The sequence below is a fragment of the Sapajus apella genome, unplaced genomic scaffold (genome assembly GCF_009761245.1).
Source record: "Sapajus apella isolate SASKATOON/1434 unplaced genomic scaffold, GSC_monkey_1.0 scaffold23, whole genome shotgun sequence".
Classification (NCBI taxonomy): domain Eukaryota; kingdom Metazoa; phylum Chordata; class Mammalia; order Primates; family Cebidae; genus Sapajus; species Sapajus apella.
The window spans coordinates 35,325,838-35,350,588 of NW_022436963.1; the positions used below are offsets into that span (position 1 = coordinate 35,325,838).

A 24,751-nucleotide genomic window follows, 5' to 3' on the forward strand; every position below is an offset into this window, starting at 1 on the left:
ATCCTTTTCCCTAGAAAAACTGTATGTAAACGGCACCTCCTAAAGAGAGTACTTGGTACTGGAAGATACAGACTGCATCTGTTTCTGAATCCAAGAACTTACTAGTGTTCCTGTGGATTCTGATGGATTGTTCTAGAAATAGTTAAAAAGAAATTGAAATTCTGTTGCATTTTCTCCCTATTGTACACTCACACCTATTTCTCTTCTTCCTTTCCTTTTTTCTTTCTTATTTGCTATTGCTTATTCTTTGATTTACTTTATTTCTTCCTTCCTTTTACTGTACTTTGATACTTTTTATTTCTCTAATGATTCTGGATGTACTATTTTAAATTGTTTCTGAAAATAGTTTATTTTCCAGTTTTTTTAATTAGAAATCATAAAACAACAAATAAATCTAATGCTTGGTCATTGTAATCCTATGAAAAGCTCTTCGTGTTTATGATATATTAATCTTTAAGATGTTAACAACTCATTCTGGCTAGTGTTAAATTTGACTTTATAGAAAAAACACCAGACTTAAAGGGTACATTTTCCCTCCAAAGTCCTGGGTCACTTACTTTCCCTTCCTTTTTGGAAGGTAGAAAATTAAACCCCGTTTTTCAAGCATGTTTCCATTTGACCACAAATAGAATTGACTCCCTTTTATCACTCTTTTTTTTAGTAGGACTGGAAACTAGGGGGTGTAGAATGAGGGGAAAGAAAGGAGTGATAAATAAGGACTTGTAATTTAATGGGTGGCGATGGGCCCTTGTCTGACTGGAGAGTTGTCTGGCATCAGGTTAAGAAAGGTCTCTGCATTTGGGAAGTGTTCAGTGGAGAAGAGAAGCACGTCTAAAGAAAGAGAAAAAGAAGGGGTCCCTTGGAAAATGAGAAATAATTCTAATATGAAGAAAGGGGAAGAATTAGCCAGTGACATAAGTATTTACCATTTAAGTCAAATAATTTCTTTCCCTACCCTCTAGTTTCTTGCTTTATGGAAAAATAAAAATTTAAAGGGCAAAAATTTAGTGATGGATGGACATAAGGTGGTAAACAAGATAATATAGATTTAGGATGGTCAAACAAGATAGTATACAGAAACAAAATTATCAATATAGCCATAGAATTCCATTCTATGTGTTCATCAGTGTTATTTCTTTCTATACTAATTTGTGTCTCAACTTTTTCTAGGTCTTCAGAACTACTAGCAGATAATTTTGGGGGACTTCATATTCAGAAGTCTATAAAGGTGACTGACCCAAGTAAATCCTTTTAATTTCTGTTTTATTTTTTTGCATTCAAGTGAATCCTAGAATTATGTTGTAGTAAATGGTGATTGTAATTTACTTAGCAAATATTTCTTGAACTTCACTGTGTGTCAGTCATTGTTCTGGCCATTGAAACTACAGCAGTGGATAAAACAGACAAAAATTCATGTCCTCATAGAGTTTATATTCTGGTAGGAAAAAACAGACAAATTATAATAAGAAAATACTGCATTTAGATGATGTGTTAAAGTTTCCTCAGTTAACATTTTAATTGCTAGAGTTTACAGAGAGTTAGGGAAGGAACTATTCTTATGGTTACATTTGCGAAATTTGGGGTTATTAACAGCATTTGAATTAAGAAGCCTCTTTATTATTAAAGCATTAGTTAAGATGAGATGCTCAAGCTAACCTATTCTGGTTGCTTTCATCAGAAGAGTGGAACAGTCATGCTAAACTAGACACAAGGAAAATGGAAGAAGTTTTATGAAACAGATATTTATAGTTATCAACTTAATGTTTGTTTTTTTGAGATGGAGTTTTGTTCTTGTTGCACAGACTGGAGTGCAATTGTGTGATCTCGGCTCACTGCAACCTCTGGCCCCTGAGTTCAAGTGATTCTTTTGCCTCAGCTGGGATTACAGGTGCCTGCCACCATGCCCGGCTGATTTTTTTGTATTTTTAGTAGAGTCAGGGTTTCACCATGTTGGCCAGGGTGATCTTGAACTCCAGACCCCAGGTGATCAGCCTACCTCAGCCTCCCAAAGTGCTGGGATTAAAGGCCTGAGCCACCGCACCTGGCCAACTTAATGTTTCATAAAGTTATTTATCATCTATCCAAAATACCTGGGTATTTAATTAGTGAATTTAGCAATCATTTATTCACTCATTAAGATGTTATCTGAAGTAAGTTTTCCATCTTTTCCTTTTAGAATATCTTTTAAAAATTGCTCTAGGAAAAATATCAAGTATCAGCTTAGGTTTATAACTTGTCTTTTATCTAGAACTGTACTTTTCCTTTTTTTTTTTTTGAGACAGAGTCTCACTCTTACTCAGGCCGGAGTGCAGTGACGCCGTCTCCACTCATTGCATTCTCTGCCTCCCAGGTTCAAATGATTCTCATGCCTCAGCCTCCCAAGTAGCTGGGATCACAAGCATGTACCAACATGCCCGGCTAATTTTTGTATTTTTAGTAGGGATGGGGTTTCACCATGAAACCATACATTTTTTAAATGGGCATACAATAGTAATGGCTACAGCAAGGGGTTTTTAATGATGTTGAGTAAGGTTTTTAGTTTAACTCTTTTACTAAAAATATAACAGGATTCAGATTCCTTTTACTGATCAGGGGAGGTGTGATGATAATCAGATTTAGGATTATCTGGTCAGACAGCTTTGGGGCTTTTTAAAAATCTGAGTTATACAACGATACTAATAGAAAGAGTTGTAACCAACAGCCCCCAGTGTGTAACTATGTCTTTTTGGGTTTACTTGATGAGTGTTTTACAGATTTTACTTCAGTTTCCCAAAGGCTTAGAAGATGTACTGCCAAAGTCTCTGTTTGGATATGCTGTTAGGGAAAGGAAACATTTATGTGTAAGGTTGGCCTAAAGGCAGAAAACTATCAGTCCCCTTTTTCTTTTTTTTTGGAGACAGGGTCTCACTTTATTGCCCACGCTGAGTGCAGTGGCGCAATCTGAGCCCATCGCAACCTCCACCACCCAAGCTCAAGCAATCCTCCCACCTCAGCCTCTTACGTAGCTGGGATTGACTACAGGTTCATGCTACCACACCAGATTTTGAGACTGAGTCTCACTCTGTCGCCCAGGCTGGAGTGCAGTGGTGCGATCTTGGCTCGCTGCACCCTCCACCTCCCAGGTTCAAGCACCTCTCCTGCCTCAGCCTCCTGAGTAGCTGGGATTACCAGCATGCACCACCACACCCAGCCAATTTTTGTATTTTTAGTAGAGATGGGGTTTCACCAGGTTGGCCGGCTGGTCTCAAACTCCTGACCTCAAGTGATCCACCCGCCTCGGCCTCCCACAATGCTGGGATTACAGGCGTGAGCCACCATGCCGGCCCACACCAGGTAATTTTTGTATTTTTAGTAGAGACAGGGTCTCACCACGTTTCCCAGGCTGGTCTTGAACTCCCGAGCTCAAGCAATCCACCTGCCTCAGCCTCCTGAAGAGCAGGGATGACAGGAATAAGCCACCACCAGCAGCCCAGTCATTCCCCAGCCCAGCTATTTGTTACCTCCAGTTAGGTGGGAACAGGTGTGTTGTCACACCCAGAGGTCTCACTTCATCTTCCAGGCTGGAGCACAGTGGTGTGATTATGGCTTACCTCAGCCTTGGCCTCCTGCACTCAGGTGATCCTCAGCTCCCAAGTAGCTGGGACTGAGGCACATCACTATGGCTGGATAATTTTTTTTTTTCTTTTTTTTTTTCTTTTACTATTTTTGTAGAGTTGGAGTCTCACTATGTTTCGGCTGGTCTCAAATTCCTGGGCTCAAGCGATCCTCCCACCTTGGCCTCCTAAAATGCTCGGATTACAGTTGTGAACCACTGTACCCAGCACACAAGTTTTTTTTTTTTTTTTTTTTTTTGCATTAATCTTTATCTATCAAAGTAAGATTGGAGCATCTCAGACCATCTACCATTTAAAATTTACATTAACTGGCCTGACATGGTGGCTCACGCCTATAATCCCTGCACTTTGGGAGGCTGAGGTGGGTAGAACACTGAGGTTAGGAGTTTAAGACTGCCTGGCCAACATCGTGAAACCTCGTCTCTACTAAAAGTACAGAAATTAGCCAGGCATGGTGCCGGGCACCTGTAGTCCCAGCTACTCAGGAAGCTGAGGTGGGAGAATCTCTTGAATGCAGGAGGCGGAGGTTGCAGTGAGCCGAGATTGCACCGTTACACTCTAGTCTGGGCAACAAAAGTGAAACTGTATTAAAAAAATAAAAATTTTACATTAACCCCCTGGGTTGACTCAGTCAGTATCATGTACTTTTCATTCCTTTAGTTTTTTTAGTATTAATAATTGTTCTAATGTCTTGTTTTATTATGAATCAGTATATCAGTCATGACTCTTTGTAGTCTTTTGCAAAAGTCCTTATTAGCGTGAGTCTTTGACATTCATATTGACTTCATTCCCCCCAAATAAAATGCTTTTTGTTTTATTCTTTTAATGTTTTTTTATACACTACTATAAAACTAATGTAAAGTCACACAAAGAAAACTGTTTTGCCTCTGCACCATAACTCCAAATCTCTTAATCTATTTTTGCATTTTTTTAATACTTCAGTTATTTCTGAGTCTTTCTGTTCCCAAATTCCACTGGTTTATGGTCACCATGTCAAGCTATCCTCACTACTTTTTCATACACAGTTCTTAAGTCTTTATCATGAAACTGTACTCTTCATGATTTGGGGCTTTTTGTTGTTGTTGTTGTTTTTAAAAAACAATCTAGACTGTTTTTTAGAGGAGTTTTAGGTTCACAGAAAAATTCATCAAGAAATACAGAGACTTCCTATGCACCCTCTGCAGCCACACACACATAGCCTCCTCCTGGTTTATATTTTTGTTCATATCTAGCAGTGTATTGTTACCCCACAAATAAAGTTGCTAAGATTGCATCTTCTCCCAAAATTATAGTTAAGATGATTTAAAAGAAGGATGAGAGTTTTCAGTGACAAAAGAAGACAGTAAGAAACAGCTGTTTGCAATCCAGTATAAGCAACAAATTGATCTCTTTTAATTTAGAAGAAATAACAGTGTTGACTACTTGTGAAACTGCATTTACTTGTGGCCTAGGTAAAAAGCTTCAATGAAGATCTTGATTTTTTTAAAAGAGTTTAGGTAAACTAGGATATTTCTAATAACCATCCTGTGTCTTAAAACTTGTTTGCTAGATCCTAGGCTGCCAGAAAATTTTGTTTGGGAAGTTTTAGAATGGGCAGAATGCTGGTTAGTGAGATGAGCAGAGTCTTTCTTCCCCTTCTACTGAAAAGTAAAATAAAATGTAATCATAACTTTTTGACACCTCACTTTGTGGAACATTAATGAAATGCATAATAAACATGGGACACTGTAGCTGTATTTATTTTATAATTATCCCTTAAAAGCCTTGTTCAAGAAAGCAGAAAAATACTCAGTAGCATTTAAGATAAAGAACTACTTGATAACTAGGTATTTATTTTACTAGATATTTTCCTTTTCTGTTGCAGGATTCCTCATGTCCATAACATGTTGGATGAGGCTCTGCAGCTCACCCCCACTCTCAGAGTGGTCAGTCTCCATTAAGTGGACCCCGTGATTTCCAAACTCTGCTGTGTTGGACGTCATGAGCATTGCAATCCCTCTGGGAGTCACCACACCAGATACATCCTACTCAGATATGGCTGCTGGATCAGAGTAAGTGCTACTTTCTAGGTAGTAGGTACATTACCAGTCTGTGTGGAGACAACTTTCATTTGGATAGCTAATAAGATAATATGTAGTATTTTCTTAACATTAGACCTTTCCCTTTTCCCCCATTGAAGCTGGAGGAAAAAATAAATTAGAAGGGGAAGGAAGAGTTTTCAGAGGGGTATTTCTGGGCAAATAATGAATAGAACCAGAGTTGCAAAGTAGGAATTCATTTTCATTTGTTTTGATGGGTGGGGAAGATTTAAATAAAGTAGGTGTTACTACCTGCTTCTATAGAATTAATGATTATTCTGATGGAGGGAGATAAGGCAGTGTTGTTTCCAACTGATTTTCCTTGAAGTCCTCTTCCTATGTACTTCCTATTGTTCTAGAGTAAAGGGGCTAAAACTATATGGGCAGGTTGCCTAGGCCTTCTGACTTCTGGGGTAGAAAACATGGAGAACAATGTCATCTGTTTTTTTATAATATTTGTTGCCTAGAAAGAGGACCTTCAAAATCAGTGGTACCAAACTTTTTTTTCAGCTAAGAGCAGCTTTAGGAATTCAGTTTGTCCAAAGGCCCAATCCCTAAAATTATTCTCTCAATTCTTGAAGAATTTAAATGCCAAATAACCATGAAGGTAGGCCTTCATTATACAACTTTATATATATTATTCACAGTTTTAAAAATTTTAGCCTTTTTGTATCCCTTATCTTTTAAGTTGTCCAAGATTCCCCCTGCTCACAGATTCCCCCTTTTGTCCTTTTACCTCCCTTGTACCCAATCTTCCTTGCTTACAGAAAGGAAGTGGAAGCCCCCTACCTTTCAAGACGAAGTGGCACTACACCAGGATGTGAAAGTCCAGCGAAAGAGACCCAAGGGGCCTAGGGGGCAGCACACCCCCAGAAGCCAAGTCTATTCCAGGCAGTACCAGGGATTAGGGTCTGGGCTGGAAAAATCCTGGTGTTTTGAATATGTTCAGGTCCAGTTCAGACTCTTGATCCCACAGCCACTTCTTGAGTGAGGTGGGTGTTGCTCTCATTCCCCTGTTTCTCTTGCCATTTTCACAGTCCCTGGGGATTCTTCCCCCTTCAGCAGAGCAAAGCAGCTGTACCAGATTTCTGGGTTGAATGGCATCCCTAATTAATAGTGGTTTTCTTCCTTAAAACTGAGAATATTATTAAAGAGCATGTATATTTCTTCATAAAGCCACCTAATATAACTTACCTGTTTACTGAGTTCCGTAAAGAGGAAGACTTAAAGCTACCCTAAGAAATAGTATATGATACTCTGGGGTAGTCTAAAATGAAAAGCAGTGTTTGAGCTTATTCCCATATAAAAAGGAAAAACGAGGGTTGGGGGTGGGGAAGGGTTGATTTTGTTTCTTCTAGAGCTTTTTTTCTTTTCCTTTTTTTTTTTGCATGCAAAAGATATTTAGCTATGTCAGTAACTGAGACTTCCCATTTTACAACTCTTTCCTGAAATAAAGTACTTAAAACTCTTCCTGCATTAGTAGGTATCCCAGTTGTATTGTGTTTATAGTTTTTGTAAAGTCAGCTACTAACCTGCTACAATGTGCATTGTCTCATTATATAGATAGGTAGCATTCACATTTGTGAGAAATTTCAACAAACAGGTTAAACAGATAAGTTTGGAATTAGTAGATAAGAGACCCAAAGCAGTTAACAATTGGTATTTTCCCCAAAGTATAGACATGACTGCCCATAAATACTGCTAGGGGGTCCAGGCGTAATTCCAGAAATAAAAATACTTCTGGTCTACAAATGAGATTGAATTGTCTCTATTAACACCAGCATATCATAGGATTTCCTGAAACATTTTCACCTATGATCTCTAGACAGATTTCTGATACTTGGGTCATAACTAACTACATAGTTTGCCTTTCTACAAAGGAAAAGAATGTCAATAACTAGCTTATGTACCATTCCGTTAAATCATTAATGATATTTATTAATGTTTCATCATGCCTGTTTCACTGTTAAGATTAAACCTGGTATTAACAACAGGTTAATCTAGCAACATACTCAGCTAGACCTAGACTTCACCTCATGGAATTTAAAATCTGATGGCAACAATATGCAATATGCATTTATTTTTGTGTGTGTTTATAGGAAAATTTATAGATGTAACAAGATAAGCAAAGATTTTTCTGACTTTCCAACTCTGCCATAACAGAATCTCAGGCATTTTCCAAGAAATGGCATGATAGCAGCTGGTTGCATGTTGTACTTAGAACACAATTGATGGAGTATATCTGTTGTGAGCCTGGTTTCTGTGTATGTGTCCAATTCAGTGATAGGAGAAGAAAGACTGTAATTACATTTGCATAAAGTGATTGTCTACTAAAGAGATGTAATTCCATTATTCCAAATATTAAATTCATATTTTAAAATATAAAACTGGTATATATATCAAGGAATATTTTAGGAAATCTTGTAGTTACCTGTCAGCGTCTAACTATGTATTTAATCAGTAACCAATATGGAAATTGCAGAGTTTCTTCATCAGATTTTACATTTGGCATGCACAGCAATATATTAAATGCTGTGCTTGACTAGTAAGTATTGTGCAATAGGATGGCCTTTTAACCTCCGCAATATACATTTTAATTTTATTCCCTACACTTGCACATGAGGTGCATATGTTCATATTTACCCCTTTGGAGATGGGTAACATACAACCAGCATAGCTCCATCTCCATGGCCATCTTTGATTTCATGCAACTTTCCTTTATCCTGTTTTCCACCCCCCACCCCCAAAAAATCCATTCCTAATAAACAGCTATCATGTTTCACCCTGTGTGTTTCAGTGGTACAAAATCGATATAAAATATGTACAGCTCTTTGGAATACTTGTTTATCTAGTAATGTACCTAGTAAATTAACAATGTTGTATAAATTTAATTACTTTCTTTTAACTATCCATCATAGAAACTAAATTATACCTTCATTTTATTAATGCTTGTCTACCTTTGGTTTCATTTAGGAAACCCCACCTGTTTCCTAATACTCAGAGATGATCGCCTCTCAGTGAGCCATGTTCAGATCATCTTTTTCTCAAGAATACTGACCTGCATTCTTGATGTACCCCTTCCCCTGTTCCCATCTTGCAGACACTTTTAAGTAATAAAATGCATGCACCTCACTAACAGAGAATACTTTCCTCTGTCTAAAGTTCTTCTTCACCTAGAAATTTCCTTTGCTGTTATTAATAAGATCCCTTCTCACAGTTTTGGAGCATATAACTGGGTGAGTTGGATACATATCTCAGAATTTTCTTTGATCCCTCACTTCTCAATTGACATTGCACCACATTGAACTGCACACTTTATTCCTACCATACTACATATTGTATAACTTCAAGCAGGAAAAAATGTCTGTTATTTCAAGCAAACAATATGCATTATTTGACTCCCTGAAAGACCCATTAATCTCTAAGTTTGAGTTATACTAGTCACTACTAGAGTTTCTAATTTGTGAACCTGTGTTCTAAGCAATATAAATTACAAATCATTATTCTGTTCTGCAAAGTCATGCAGACTTTATATTTTTGAATTATCCTTCAGTATGCCCTGAACCTAACCAGGTAACAATCAGAATTGAAGTTCTTTCTTCCCATAAACCTGAATTTTATCCTTTGCCATCAAAGCCTTTTTATTATAAAGGCTTGCATTAATTTTCTAACTTTAAATACATGTATAATTCTACAATAATACATTGTGCTTGAGTAGTTTATTTTCTACTCACAAAGGGTACAAAAAGATACTAAACCTAGCTTCTCACTAAGCATAGTTAATAAAGATCTCAAATAATCTTTAAGGGACTGAATGTCATCCTCTTTTCTAAAGTGGAAAGAGCATAGACTTTGGAGTCAGTCAGACTTTGTTTCAAATCTTAGCTGTGTCAACATGTAACCTTGGGGAAGTCATGTAATCTCACCACCACATCTTCCCCCTCTGTAAAAATGGAGTATACACAATGTTTAGTGGTTGCCGAAATTAAATGAATTAATATATATAAAGCACCTACCAAATAATGGGCAGTTCACAATGGTAGCCATTACTATTGTTATTATTTGTCACTAGACTAATAAAACTTTCCAGTTTAGTTTTTATTATTTTGAAGTTCTATGGTATTATCATGCAGCTGATAAATAGTTTTGTACTTAATATGCTTGCATGTCATTGGTGGATGAGAAATTATTACTCTAATATTTGAAAGGTGTTTGGGGGTTCATCAAGATGAGAGGTATGATAAATATAAGATGCCATTGTTTTTACCTGTACTTTCTTCAGGGTATCCTGTCTTGGTAGTGAATGGAAGAGGGCCTGGTCCCTGGGGCAGTGCAGAAGGCACTTTCATCATCTCACTCACTGCAAATGTCATGTGAGGTTTCATGGAAGTATTAAGAGATCCAATTAAGAAGAATAGTTCTGAGTCTAAACCAGCCCAGAGTGGCTTCTCTAGGGGAAACTCCCCGCTCAGCTGGTACGTTTGTGTTTGTCATTAGGGACACCTTGTATCCCAGGTGCCTGTCTTCAGACATCTGCCTGTACTGGCTTCATGTTACACACAGTCCACATTTAATAACACTCCTACTGTTATTTATAGGCTTAGCTATGTTAATAAGATTGTTTCACTCTGAGTTCTTTCTCTTATCCTAGTGGCTAGTGGTTGTGGAAAGAGGAGGGGTTAAAGTGGGAAATGAAGTGTTAGTTTAAGGGAAGATTAGGTGTTATGCTATCATGCGTTGCTTTTCGCCTTTGTGCAGCCCTGAATCTGTGGAGGCTAGTCCAGCAGTTAATGAGAAGAGCGTGTATTCCACTCATAATTATGGGACCACTCAGAGGCATGGGTGTCGAGGACTGCCTTATGCTGTGAGTATGCATTTGTTTCTCTCCAGAGCAGTGATCTTCCTGGAGTGTAATCCATTCTTATACATTGTGACTTTCTTGAAATGTTTATATGCAGCATGACGAAGTTGCCCCTTTTGCACTTCCCTGACTCCAGCGGACGTCTAGCCCTGCATCATTGTTCTTGTTTTTATGTCCCAGTTGACCTTGGCATTTTGTTTTATCACTTTCCTGGTTGAAGCCAAAAAAACGAAGGGTACTACTTTCTTCTTTCTTTCCATATGTACCACACTTTAGGGGAGAGAGGGGCCAGTGTTTGGACACTGTTGATTTAAAAAATCTTATTTTCAGGATCATAATTACGGAGCCCCTCCTCCTCCGACACCTCCTGCTTCTCCCCCTGTCCAGACGATCATCCCTCGTTCTGACCTGAATGGCCTGCCGTCGCCCGTAGAGGAACGCTGTGGAGACAGCCCGAACTCTGAAGGAGAGACTGTACCTACCTGGTGTCCTTGTGGTCTTTCTCAGGATGGCTTCCTTCTCAACTGTGACAAGTGCAGGTAAGATCCTGTTCCATCTAAATTTAAGTCTGGGTTGCTGGGATTAGGGTTTCTTCCTAGTAGGGAAAAGCTCAAAGTATTCTTTCTTGTGTTTGTTAATGTAGATGATTCCTTAGTGCTCCTTGGCTCGAATTCTCTGCACTAGGTGAGAATTGCTGACAACAAGGAATGAGAGATTGATGTTAAAGCTATTGAATTTGATATGAAATTTAATGTCCTGGAACCATTTGGTAGGTGGGAGGGAGGGGGTAGCATATGCAGAGACACTTCGCCCATGTGTGCTATGATGTGATGCATGCTGTTGGAAGGACTACTTTAAGTTTATTTTCCCTCTTTAGGGGAATGAGCAGGGGGAAGGTTATTAGACTTCATCGGCGGAAGCAGGACAACATATCAGGTGAGCGGAAGATGATTAGGTCCACAGTTTGACATATAAATATTTTGTGATTTGAATGTTCATTTTAAGAACCCCTCTTATAAGTTCCGATGGTCCCCCCAGCCAGCTCTTTTCACGGAAAAAGATAGAAGTCCTCTCAAGACCACTGTATAGTTCTGTCATTGTAAACAAAATGTACCAAGAACATTCTAGTCCTATAGCAAAGCATTCCTTGTGAACACAAAACATGGAAAATTAGCCAGTCTCAAATTGTTAGAGATTGAGTCAGTAAAGCTTAGGGACTGAATACAAGGGGAGAAATAGATACCATGAGGAATAGGGTTTATATGCTTAATGCCAATGACGTAGTATCTTGTTTTCGTAAGGAAGATCTGTACTTAATGTTGCTTTACAGATTATTATAAGAGTTAATAGTGGAGGTAATGACTTACTGGATGTGGGGCACATCTAAAAGAATAAGCTGCTTTTGAGACTATTAGTACCTGAACTATGAAATCATCGTTTTTCAGGTGGGGATAGCAGTGCAACAGAAAGCTGGGATGAAGAGCTTTCTCCTTCCACTGTGTTGTATACAGCAACACAGCACACACCTACAAGCATCACCTTAACTGTTCGAAGAACCAAACCCAAGAAGCGAAAAAAGAGTCCGGAAAAGGGTCGTGCAGCACCAAAGACGAAGAAAATCAAGGTATGGAGAGTAAAAATATCTTAAATAGAAATGTCTGAAATAGCTCAAATTTTGGAGCAAGAATGCCCCAAAATTATTTTAAGAAGTTTGATCCAGATGTTTGAAGGGCCACTTTTGTTCTACTTGCAAAAATCAGCTAATCTGTGTTATGTGCATGTAGACCAACCTCTCTTCTGCCACACCATATCATCACTACTGGCTCAAAGTTTCTTCTACTCCAGCCCCCATCCCAGGTATGAAATTCCAGCCCTACCTGGCACAAGCCCATATGTGTTGCAGCCTCAAGTCTAGGCTTCCACTATCCTTACAGTATCTCCCCACCTCTGAACCCCAAAGTACAGTCTGAAATTCTTGTCCTGGTTATATGCCTCATGTCTTTGGGTTAATTGTTTTTCCTTGTTTCAAAAAAAAAAAAAAAAAAAAAAATCAGGAAACATCTCTTGAATGGTCTAGGCTTCCTCAGTGTCATGGTCACTTTCCTGTATTCTCAGCTAAAAAGTCTCCGGGAGAGACTTCTTTTGGTTTGTGTTCTTTCTTCCCCATCACAGCAACTCTGTTGCTTCTAGGTGACTTGTTCACCCCTTTTTAAGGGGATTGGTCTTTGTTTCCTTCTTAGTCTCAAAACTGGTAAATCTGCAACTTTAAAATTTTTTTATTTACTTTTTCTCTGAGTATCAGGGGTGTGTATAGGATTTAAGAGATGCATGCTCTTCCCTGTTAATTACCTAGCTTCACAGTAGAAAGTATTGAAATCAGTCTCAGAGTTCATTGGCCTTGTACCCCTGTTCTTGATAAGAGTTTGGGGAATTCCATGGTATTTTTTACCTAGGGAAAGGGGGACAGAATAGAACACTAGTTTGGCCTTAGCTTTAGTCTCAGATAGGTATAACTGTCATTCTTGGTACCAAGTTTTGTTTGTTCTACTTGTTTTCCTCCTTGGGATAGGCATTTCGAGAGGGATCCCGGAAGTCCTTGCGGATGAAGGTAAGGGGTAATCTTCCCTGATGCTGTGTTTTACTTCACTGTGATCTTGCATTTTGGTCAGCTTCTTTCCTGACACTGATGGTCTGGGAATCTTGGATTCTGCTTTTCATTAGTTTGTAGTTGTTGCCATTCAGTTTTCATAGAGCTTTTCTCCAAAGTAGCTTTTCTTGGCCATTTTCTGAAATATTTTCCCTTTCTGTAATCAGCTTTCATTGATTGGTTTTTCATTCATTGCTTTTCTAGGGGGTAAGTGACATTTTTCCAAACAAAATGAGGCTGGTGTGTTCTGTCACTGTGATTGAGCTCAACCTTAGGAGTGAAGTTTTCTTGGTAATGACATAGGATCTTTTGTGCATCTACCCTAGCACTGTGTGGTCTTTAATTGCAGGAAGCTTGTATTGATAAGAATTACTGTTTTCTCTTAGCATATCTGTTTGGTGGAAAAGACTTAAGTAATGCTAGCTTGTTTTTTAAGACATGAAATAAAAGAGTTTATGAGGCATGATTTTGTAAAGAACTTGGAGAATAGAGAGATTATGTGCAATGGTTTAAAAGAACTTTTAGGTGCTGATTGATTAAAAACAGTTTGCCAAAAGGAGGTTTGATTATGCTGTCTGGTATCTTCCTTAACCTATGTACATATATATAGGAGAACAACATACCTCCTAAATTGTTACTTAGGAGTTCAAAGCATTTAATTAGAATTAAATTTGAATTTATAAGTATTCATATTCTTCAATAGTGTAAAAGCAGGATCTTTCCTATTGAGAGTTATAGGGCATAACCATTAAAATCTTTAGGAAGGCCAGGCACGTTGGGTCACGCCTATAATCCCTGCACTTTGGGAGGCCAAGATGGACAGATCACCTGAGGTTGGGAGTTCAAGACCAGCCTGGCCAACATGGTGAAACCCCATCTCTACTAAAAATACCAAAATTAGCCAGGTGTGGTGGCAGGTGCCTGTAGTCCCAGCTACTCAGGAGGTTGAGGCAGAAGAATTGCTTGAACCCGGGAGGCGGTGGTTGCAGTGAGTCAAGATCGTGCCACTGCACTCCAGCCTGGACGACAGAGGTAGACTCTATCCCCCACCCCCCCCAAAAAAAAAACATTTCAGCAAGGATAAGCTTTTGAGGATTGCTTTATGTGCAGCACCAATATGACTGGTGTTAGCAAGAGTAACATTTTACCGAAAGTCTGAAGGCCTCACTGAGTATCTACCTATAAAAAGACTTGCACATACCTGTGAAAGAGATGGGAGAGGACTCGGAACTACAGAGCATCAGAGGCCTGGGATGTGTCTTGGAAGACAAATTAATCATTTTTTTGCTGGATCTGTCTCCTGCAGGTGGCCACATTCGCTTTAACTGCCCCTTTATTTTTCTCTCATTAGAGAGGGGCCTTTTAAATAGACTTTGGAGGCAGATAATAGCCTAATCCTGGCTACTAAATGCTTTTCTCTTATCAAGCAACTATTGTAACTTTTCTCCAGAAGCTTGAAACCTTTTGAAAGCTGTAAACTGGCTCTTCCAGAAAACTGCACATAAACCCCAAATTTTGTTCACAGTTTGAGGAGATTGACAGCCTCACCGTTGTGTTAAAATTTATATAGAAAAATAAAATTACTAGTCATTTTTATTCTTTTAATGGTAAATAGAGTTATACATTTTTGCTCAGAATTACTAGTTTAAAACTCCTTCAGTGATCCAGGTGGGAGCCATAAGAATTAGAAAAAAATATCATTTGGATTTTTAATCCCAATGTCAAGAGCAGCTTCCCTACTGAAGACTTAATTATAAATCAGGGTTTCTCGGCCTTGACACTGTTGACAGTTTGGACCAAATAGTTCTGTGTTGTGGAAGGGACTGTTCTTTGTTTTCAAGATGTGAACAGGATCCCTGGTATCTACTCACTAGGTGTTAGTAACATACATACACTCAGTTGAGATTATAAAAAATGTCATCAGATATTACTAAATGTCACCTGGGTGTAAAATTTCCCTTGATTGAGAACCACTGCTCTAAACCCAATTGAGGTAGAGTCTCTAATGCCTTGAAGGCTGAGTCAGCAGAGTAAACACACAGTGACATTAGTGAACAATGGCTAATACTGTGACAGAGGCTCCCAGAATACAGTACACCGATCAAGTCATAAGTTTAATAATTGCTACTTAAAGCTGGGAATATTGTTTGGATACTGCTAATCCCTAGTCCGTAACCTCCGTTAAGTCTAAGGTTTTGCACTATTCCTTTGCTCAGCTGCTACTGATGTCAAGCAGGTGATATTCTGATTCTTAGTGTGTTGGCCTTAGGCATTTCTTTAGATCCCTTCATTTATTGTTCAGTCTTTTGGACTCTAGTGAGACATGTGGAAACAATAGTGTTGATTTTTTTTTTCTTCCATACTCCTGTTCCTTGCAGAAAGGATAATAGACAATAATCAATCAGCAATAGTGATGCGAAAGTGGTAAAAGTGTTATGATAAGTATCAGTGTTTTCTGTGCTATTCATGGAAAGTATATTTAATTTTGTTGTGCCTGTTTGCAAGTTTAATATGGACATAGATTTTCAAGTAACTTTGATACTACAATGTCTTTTCCTTCTAATCATCGCTAGCATGACATCATCACTATCAGTGTTTGTTTTGTTTTCTGATGGCACTTAAGTCTTGAACACCATGGAGGAGAACATGTGTTGGGCTTAAGCTTTGTCTCTGTAGCTCAGGCACTGTCTGTTTAGGAAACTGTTTCTGAGTTGTAATCTTTCCTCAATACTGTCACCATAAAAGACAGTGGTTTATCTAAAGGAGTATAACAAAGTACCCCTTAGACATTTTCTGTTCTCCCTATCTACTCCTCTCCCCTCATTTCACCTCTTCAGATTATTTAGAATGTGGTAATTTAAATTGTTGAAAATAGTATTAGAAAGATATTACTCAAATAATATATGAATAGTAAGATTAAGATTGAATTGATGAGATTGATTAGGGTCACATGTAGATTTAGAATGAACATGTATTATGAAAATAAGTGACACAAAAACATTCATTCTCCTGGAAAATAGTCAGAAAACCAGTTTGGGCTACCACTAACACAGATGTTAAATGAGTATGAAAATTTAATCAGTGATAAATTTGAGGTCTCTACTCTTTACTTTTATGGAGATTTTCTTCCAAACTTGATGTCAGTTTTTAATAAGAAAATTGATTTTTATGACTTTAAAATAGTCATAAAATCACAGTGATGGGATGAAACTACGATCCAAATTAATTTCTTAATTTGTAAATGGAGAAACTGAGCTTCCCCATAAAGAAGTTTTTCAAGGTCTCACCTTTCATTGGTAACAAAAGCATGATAGAAACCAGTTCCTGACTCCCAGTCCATTACTCTTTTATGCCACATCAGTTGCCAAGTGATAAATTTTCTCTGGAACCCCAACCTGTACCACCCCCATTCCCAACCCCCTATTTATACGTGGACTTTACTAATCTCTCTGAATTTGTTTTCTACAGAATTCTCCCTCTGAAGCACAGAATTTAGATGAGAATACAACCGAGGGCTGGGAAAATCGGATAAGACTATGGACTGACCAGTATGAAGAAGCTTTCACTAATCAGTACAGTGCAGATGTGCAGAACGCCCTTGAACAACATCTACATTCTAACAAGGAGTTTGTGGGCAAACCTACTATTTTAGACACTATTAATAAGACTGAATTGGCCTGTAATAACACAGTTATTGGTTCCCAAATGCAGGTAAGTATCAAAGGATTGAAGACTCTCTAAGTAGCTGAAATATTAAGGACCCAGGAAGAGAGTAATGGATTGAAATTACTGTTCCTTCCAAATGTACAAGGCCTTAGAATAACAAATTAGCCAGGTGTCGATCATGTGTAACCAAAAGTAGGTTACATTAACTGGAAACTATCTGGATACTTATTTTTAAACTACTTTTATTAATCAAAAATAGATGAATTGATGCTGTGTGCAATGGCTCTCCTATAATACCAGCACTTTGGCAAGAAGCCAGGGTGGGAGGATTGCTTGCAGCCAGCAGTTCAAGACCTGCCTGGACAACATAGACCCTGTCTTTGCAAAAACAATTAAAAATTAGCCAGTTGTGGTGGAACACACCTGTAAGTCTCAGCTACTGGGGAGGCTGAGGTGGAAGGATTACTTGCGCCTAGGAATTTGAGGTTATAGTAAACTATGATTGCACCACTGCACTCCAGCCTGAGTGACAGAATGAGACCCTGTCTCTCTTTAGTAGAAAAAGGCTTAGTATGGGAAATTTTATACAGCCTAGGTAGGAATTATGTAAGGTTTGTAGAAAGTTAAGCGGGTTCTCTCTCATTTTTATATTAGAGATAGAGTCACTGAAACCTTAGTTCTGTATTTTTCTTTGATCTGTTCTTGCCTTTTCTGGGGAGGCAGTTTCACTAGATGTAGCATGTCTCTTCAAAAAATTGAGGTTTTATCCCATTTTAAAATTTCTCATCATTGATCTAAATAACACAGAGATAAAACCTGAAAATGTTAGCGCCTTTTCCTTAATTATGAAATAATTTGAGTGTCTACTAAGCTGTTCTTGCTGTTTAATGTTACTGCTCTGGTTTTATTCAGTTACAGCTGGGAAGAGTCACTCGTGTTCAAAAGCACCGGAAGATCCTGAGGGCTGCAAGAGATTTGGCTTTGGACACTCTTATAATAGAGTATCGTGGGAAAGTCATGTTACGACAGCAATTTGAGGTCAATGGGCATTTCTTCAAAAAGTAAGAACATCGTTCATTGGGCAGTGAGGGCTAATGTGGACCTGATTGACCATTGTTGTTGTAAAAATCATTGTTTGATAGGATGCTCTTGGGAGAAAAAAAAATCACAACTCAGATAAGCTCATGCCTGTCTGCTATTTGTAGAGAAGTGCAAGTAAATCTGCAAATTGTTTAATGTATAAAGTGGTGACATCTCCTTTCCAAGCCAAGCATTCCTTGCTTTGTGCTTGTTCTTTAATCAGAAGCAGACAAGCATGTGATATTTTCCAAGTTTAGGCATTGCAAAAGACCACTGCTGCTTCTCTTAGCATATGCTTCATATTTGGAGTCATGGGGTGGCCTTTTTATTTGTGTTGAGAATTACAGGAATTTTAATTATATCCCTAGACCATATCCCTTTGTGCTCTTCTACTCAAAATTCAATGGTGTAGAGATGTGTGTGGATGCCCGTACTTTCGGTAATGATGCTCGGTTCATCAGAAGATCTTGTACACCAAATGCAGAGGTAAGATATCTATAGCAACATTCCTTTGAGTGGAACCACCAAATGACAAGCTTACTGAAGAAGCAGTGTGAAACTTCACTCAGATAAAGGTCTGTAGATAATAGTCATGATTTTTCATTGTGAGAGGTGAAAAACAAAAGTAATGGTGCTTTTATACTGACAAAACAGAAGTAAGGAAAGAATTTTTTTTAGAGAAGGCAGAAATAGGAAAGAACAAGTTAGCATTTGCTAAGGAGAAAGCTAGACTGGATAAGAAAATCAATGCAGTTATATTAAAGAAATTGCCATACAGTGGAAGTAGATGTCATTAGGCCTAACTCAGCTATTTGGTTGCAGTTTTTTCAGATTTTAGTAACTAGTGTTCTATGAGAGGATCTAGACATTTCCAGAATTCATTACTCAGAGCAACCACATCAAATAAAGCAAGAAAATCCACAGAGCTTTACTCACTGGCTAAAGAATTTTAAATCTCTGGTGAAGCTGGAAACAGCTATAAGATGTGAAAGCAGAGATTTTACCCTGATTTCTAACATCTCAAGATTTCTCCACGTATTTCAAGAAGTATCATAAATTTTCAAGCCTGTGCAGTATATTACTTTCAGATGAAATGAAGGGGCTAAATAACAGATCACCGTTAACTCTAAATGAAGAGAAAGTGTTAGGGTAAAAGGTTTTTTCCTCTCTTATGGAAACTTCATGATGTTTATGAAAAATCCAACCAGAAGCCTTTTCATCCAGGTGCGACACATGATTGCAGATGGGATGATTCACCTGTGTATCTATGCTGTGTCTGCCATCACCAAGGATGCTGAGGTCACCATAGCATTTGATTATGAGTATAGTAACTGGTAAGACCTCTAAGACCTTTCCTAACATAAATGTCCTTGTCTTACGTATTAAACTATTCACTCTGTTTAAAGTCTGCTTTTGTTTCTTGCCTTTTCCTTTGTTTACTTAATCTTTTCATGACTAATGCATTTTCTGCCTAGATATTGTAAAGGAAAAGACAAACTTAAGGTTTTTTTTTTTTTAGAGATACAGATAACCTTGTATGATACTGCTTACAAGTTTCCTGACAAAAGCGTTTTGTTTGGCTTATGCCTTTTCAGCAAGAATTAGCGAAATGAATATATATTTATGAGGTACTCCTGGAAATTACAATAGCATCCTCTTGTTATGCACAGAGTACTTACGTCAGGGACTATATAGAATGAGAATTTAATATGTTGCGTGTACTTTTAATTTGTCAATTATAACCTTATAAACCTAGGGGTGGGATTTAAAGATTCACCATGTCCACAGAAACCATGTAATCTAGCTGTATATGACAATACGGAAAAACAAATGGCAATTTACAGATGAATATGTGATGCATTTTATAAAGTATATGCTTTTCCTTGGTCACTTTGGGCAAAATAGAGATTATGTGGTAAAGTGATGTTAGGTCTAGGTATAAGAAGAAAAGATCTTCTGCCTAATTCATCAAAGAAAATAAAAAAAAGTTTTAATAAGAAGTAGGGAATTAGTAGGTGAAAGTGAGGTCATAGTAATGGTGGGCATAAGATGAGTCTGCCCACATCAACCTTTATCATTGATTCACTGCCTACTAAATAGCAAATAAACCATTGGGAGAATTGAATTTAGAGATGGCTGTCTTTTTTTTCCCCCCACTGACCATGGGGTAGAATTGGGGTTACACAGAGAAAGACAGAATCCTGAAAGTGTTAGGTCAGGCACAGTGGCTCATGCCTGTAATCCCAGCACTTTGGGAGGCTGAGGCTGGAAGATCACTTGAGCCCAGCAGTTCAAGACCAGCCTAGGCAACATGGCAAAATCCCGTCTCTGCCAAAAATGAAAAAACTAGCTGAGCATGATGGTGCATGCCTGTAGTCCCAGCTACTCAGGAGGCTGAGGTAGGACTTCACTTGAGCCTGGGAAGTGGAGGTTGCAGTGAGCTGCGATGCACCACTGCACTCCAGCTTGGGCGACAGAGCAAAACTCTGTCTCTAATAAAAAGAAAAACAAAAGTATGTATAGGACTCTCTATGTCTCTGTTAAACTTATTCAGATCCAATATCAGAGGAAATTACTGTGCTGATATTTTGAGAGCGTGAATGGATAATAAAACTGAATTTCAAGGGCACTGAGACAGGCATTTTGGTTGTTTCTTTGGAGCAGTAATTATAAAGTGGACTGTGCGTGTCACAAGGGAAACCGGAATTGTCCTATACAAAAAAGGAATCCTAATGCTACAGAACTGCCACTCCCACCACCTACTCCAAGCCTACCCACCATTGGAGCAGAGACTAGACGTAGAAAAGCACGACGGAAAGAGCTAGAGATGGAGCAGCAGAATGAGGCTCCAGAGGAGAATAATGACCAGCAATCACAAGAAGTTCCAGAAAAAGTAACTGTATCCAGTGACCATGAGGTAATCGTCCCTGGTCAAATGATGCTATGGCAGCTATCCTCCAAAGGAAGAGGATCCCAGGTTGCCGCATGGTTTAAGTAGGGGAGCTAGTAATACTTAATACCCTTTGTATCAAAGTGGGTGTGTTGTGTTCATTCATTCCTGTTTTACAATGTCAAGAACATCCTTTGTTGGTTTTGCACCAGAGAATAGGGCTTATCATCTGTGTTTACCATGTGGCCTCACATGAGTTAATACTTTAAAGCACTAGAAATTGTTATAGAGAGTTTTAAGCTACCAGAATAAAACATTGATTTTTTCTCAGAGCTTGAGTACAGCTGAATATTGCCTCTATCTTAAAGGAAGTAGACAATCCAGAAGAAAAACCAGAAGAAGAGAAAGAAGAGGTTATAGATGATCAGGAGAACCTAGCTCATAGCAGGAGGGTGAGTACCATCTGACAGTCCTTTGCTCCTTCTCATTTCTGCTACTTGCATTATGTGAACCCCTTCTGTTCTCTTGACTTTGTATCATTTCATTTATTTGACCTGTAGGTTATAATTTGGCCTTTTTCCATAATATAGGTTTTATTTTAATTTTTTATTTCTTGCAGTTTTCTAGTGATTATTATATAGTGATGGTTTTAAAAGATTTTTTTTTTTTTTTTAACTGTCTGGTTCCAAAAAATTGGCTGGTCAGAATCAAAATATATTATAGTTGATTTGCTCTGAATTAGGAATTTTCTAGGTTTGTGTGAGTTTTGAATTTTTTTAAAACCCTTTTAGTCATTTGAACTAAAATATTCTGCTTTTATGCTGAAACCAGTCATGTGTTTATGACCCTGATTTAGTTTAAAGAAAATCTACTTGGTTATTTTAGAACTCTGAAAATACAAAGAAAACTTGGTTTTGATGACTTTTTCTTTTATATTAAAAAGTTTCAAAATAACTGACCCTTTTTGAAGTTTATGTTTGACCTTGCCTTTATTTACAACCATTCCCTACATTTAAAATGAAATATTTTATTTTTAGTTTTTATCTTTTTTCCAAGTTATGTGTGTCATCTTATTGGTAGTTAAATGAGTTTCTATAAATTTCCATTAATAATACTTTTGTAAAGCCTGTTCCCTCATCCTCATTTGAAGCTTCCTTCTACACCAATGCCATTTATTTCTAGACCCGAGAAGACAGGAAGGTAGAAGCCATCATGCATGCTTTTGAAAACTTAGAGAAAAGAAAGAAGCGGCGGGATCAGCCCTTGGAACAGAGCAACTCTGATACAGAAATTACTACAACCACTTCAGAGGCTCCCGTTGGTGAAGAGACAAAAACTGAAGCCCCTGAATCTGAAGTTAGTAACTCTGCTTCAAATGTTACCATCCCAAGCACCCCACAGAGTGTTGGTGTGAACACCCGGCGGTCTTCCCAAGCAGGGGTAAGTCTTCAGAGCTTAGACATCCTCACCTTTGCTAATGTTTTGGAATGGTTAAAATCAGTATTTTCAGCTGTGTTCCATATCACAATAAATAAGGCCATTAACTGTTTAACTGGAACCATTTCATTGGCCTATTTTATAAATGCTTATTAGAAATAGAAATAATTAACCCAGACATCTGCCCCTAGCCTCTCTAGCTCATTTAAATGTATACATTTTTGTGTTTAAGAATTACATTTTAAATTAGTGTTTCTAATCCTTACAGTTTTCATCAGTAGACATTCTGAATGCTTAACGTGAATAGAAAATTAGACTGTTTGCTGATAAGACATTTCTACTAAGCATTTGACCCTACCTACTATTGCTACAGGATATTGCTGCAGAAAAACCAGTCCCCAAGCCACCTCCAGCAAAGCCTTCTAGGCCCCGGCCGAAGAGTCGAATTTCTCGATACAGGACCAGTTCAGCCCAAAGACTAAAGCGTCAGAAGCAGGCCAGTGCACAGCAGGCAGAGTTGTCACAAGCTGCCTTGGAAGAGGGAGGAAATAACAGTTTAGTAACTCCTACTGAAGCTGGAAGTATAGACAGTTCAGGAGAAAACAGGCAATTAACAGGGTCTGACCCAACTGTGGTGTCAATTGGTGGATCCCATGTCAACCGTGCTGCATCTAAATACCCCAAAACCAAAAAGGTAAGTCACAAATAGCATCTTTTATAAGTCTAGTCTGGCAAGGGCTGTCTTAGTGAAATGAGAGGACCTATAATCCCCAGAAGAAACTAATACCAATATTATTAGACTGAAAGTTCTTTTTTTTTTTTTTTTTTGAGACAGAGTTTCACTCTTGTTACCCAGGCTGGAGTGCAATGGCGCGATCTTGGCTCACCGCAACCTCCGCCTCCTAGGTTCAGGCAATTCTCCTGCCTCAGCCTCCTGAGTAGCTGGGATTACAGGCACGCGCTACCATGCCCAGCTAATTTTTTGTAGTTTTAGTAGAGACAGGGTTTCACTATGTTGACCAGGATGGTCTCGATCTCTTGACCTCGTGATCCACCCGCCTCGGCCTCCCAAAGTGCTGGGATTACAGGCGTGAGCCACTGCGCCCGGCTAGACTGAAAGTTCTAAAATGCTTTGACACAAAAGGCCAGAGCCATCCTGCTGCCTGTTGTTTCCTTATTTTTAGTCAGCTTAAATCACGGATACCTGAAGTTGTTCCTCTCTTAGTGGACATAGAGAGAGTGAAAGAAGATACCCATGCGTTCTGATTGCCCAGTTCATACTTAACTGCAGCTGCTGCATCTCCCTCTGTCCTAGCTTCTAGATGACATTCATCTTTGTGAACTACATTACTACCTCTTGATTTTATATATCTGCAACATCAACTAATGATCTCTTTTTTACCTTAGTATCTAGTTACAGAATGGTTGAATGATAAAGCAGAGAAGCAAGAGTGCCCTGTTGAGTGTCCTTTACGTATCACGACGGATCCAACTGTACTGGCAACGACCCTGAACATGTTACCGGGTCTTATCCATTCCCCATTAATTTGCACCACCCCCAAACACTACATTCGTTTTGGATCACCCTTTATCCCTGAGAGGCGTCGAAGGCCCCTTCTGCCTGATGGCACATTCAGCTCCTGTAAGAAGGTATGTCTGTGTGTGTGTGTGTGTGTGTGTGTGTGTGTGTGTGTGTGTGTGAAGAAGATATGTCTGTGTGTGTGTGTGTGTTTTAACCTAAGATTCCTATCATCATGACATGTTCTCTACATAGCCATTCTGCCCATGTGAGTTTATAATGAGTTAGTTGTTCAGCCATAAAAACTGATTCAGTAAGAGTAAGAATATGGTGGAATGAATATACTTCATTTTTGGTGCTCAAATTTGTGACTGGTCACTGATGTCTCTTCTGAGAACCCTTGAGGTTTCTGAGTGAGAGCACACAGCAGTGGATGACTGGGTAGGGATGGATATGTTTTGTGTGTGCTCTTGTGATATTGGTTAACGTGTCCACTTATGATTATTGTGTGAGATTAGGCCCCAGGTCCTCTAGAACACTGTTGCATAAATGAAAAGTAATTAAATTGTGTTTTAAATCAATTCAACTGCTATTATCCACCATCATCACTTGAAGGAAATTAGAGAAAAAATCCTGTTGTAATTGGCGTAATTCCTGTTCCTTGATCAAATGGCAAGTCTGACTGTTTATTCCCTAGAGAATACGCAATCTACCCTAAAAGACTCTCTTTCCCTCTCTGTCTCTGCCTCTTTCTCCTCTTTCTAGTTACTTATTGTTTTTGGATCTAGTGGCAGTAGCATTTGGTGGTGTTTTTGGAATGTTCTTTCTTAATTCCCAGAAGCCTTGCATATTTTCCAAAGGTGTCTCTTAGGAATAGATCACTTTCTCAGATCTGTGATGTCATTTTCCATGTTTCTAGAAGTATAGGGCACCCTTTCATTTGGTCTTCCTTTGAGGTA

The 24,751-nt window shown here is 38.5% G+C and overlaps 1 protein-coding gene across 23 annotated transcripts in view; it reads left to right on the top strand.

Moving 5' to 3' along the window:
* SETD5 (SET domain containing 5) overlaps nucleotides 1–24,751 on the top strand; it is an 82,015-nt gene that overhangs the window by 28,014 nt on the left and 29,250 nt on the right. For 3 of the 23 annotated variants that reach the window (XM_032290588.1, XM_032290571.1, XM_032290589.1), the window contains exons 2-18: nucleotides 1,171–1,228; nucleotides 5,479–5,665; nucleotides 6,460–10,167; nucleotides 10,451–10,556; nucleotides 10,884–11,092; nucleotides 11,431–11,489; nucleotides 11,999–12,177; nucleotides 13,123–13,161; nucleotides 16,669–16,911; nucleotides 17,779–17,927; nucleotides 18,315–18,432; nucleotides 19,171–19,280; nucleotides 20,611–20,863; nucleotides 21,205–21,288; nucleotides 22,019–22,276; nucleotides 22,647–22,967; nucleotides 23,681–23,923. In XM_032290588.1, coding sequence (XP_032146479.1) covers nucleotides 10,076–10,167; nucleotides 10,451–10,556; nucleotides 10,884–11,092; nucleotides 11,431–11,489; nucleotides 11,999–12,177; nucleotides 13,123–13,161; nucleotides 16,669–16,911; nucleotides 17,779–17,927; nucleotides 18,315–18,432; nucleotides 19,171–19,280; nucleotides 20,611–20,863; nucleotides 21,205–21,288; nucleotides 22,019–22,276; nucleotides 22,647–22,967; nucleotides 23,681–23,923 — 2,463 coding nt within the window. In that variant the 5' untranslated portion in view covers nucleotides 1,171–1,228; nucleotides 5,479–5,665; nucleotides 6,460–10,075. Of the gene's footprint in view, nucleotides 1–371; nucleotides 1,242–5,478; nucleotides 5,666–6,459; nucleotides 10,168–10,450; nucleotides 11,490–11,998; nucleotides 12,178–13,122; nucleotides 13,162–16,668; nucleotides 16,912–17,778; nucleotides 17,928–18,314; nucleotides 18,433–19,170; nucleotides 19,281–20,610; nucleotides 20,864–21,204; nucleotides 21,289–22,018; nucleotides 22,277–22,646; nucleotides 22,968–23,680; nucleotides 23,924–24,751 lie in introns of those variants that run through there. The other 20 variants (XM_032290570.1, XM_032290575.1, XM_032290567.1 and 17 more) reach the window with 18 other exon arrangements.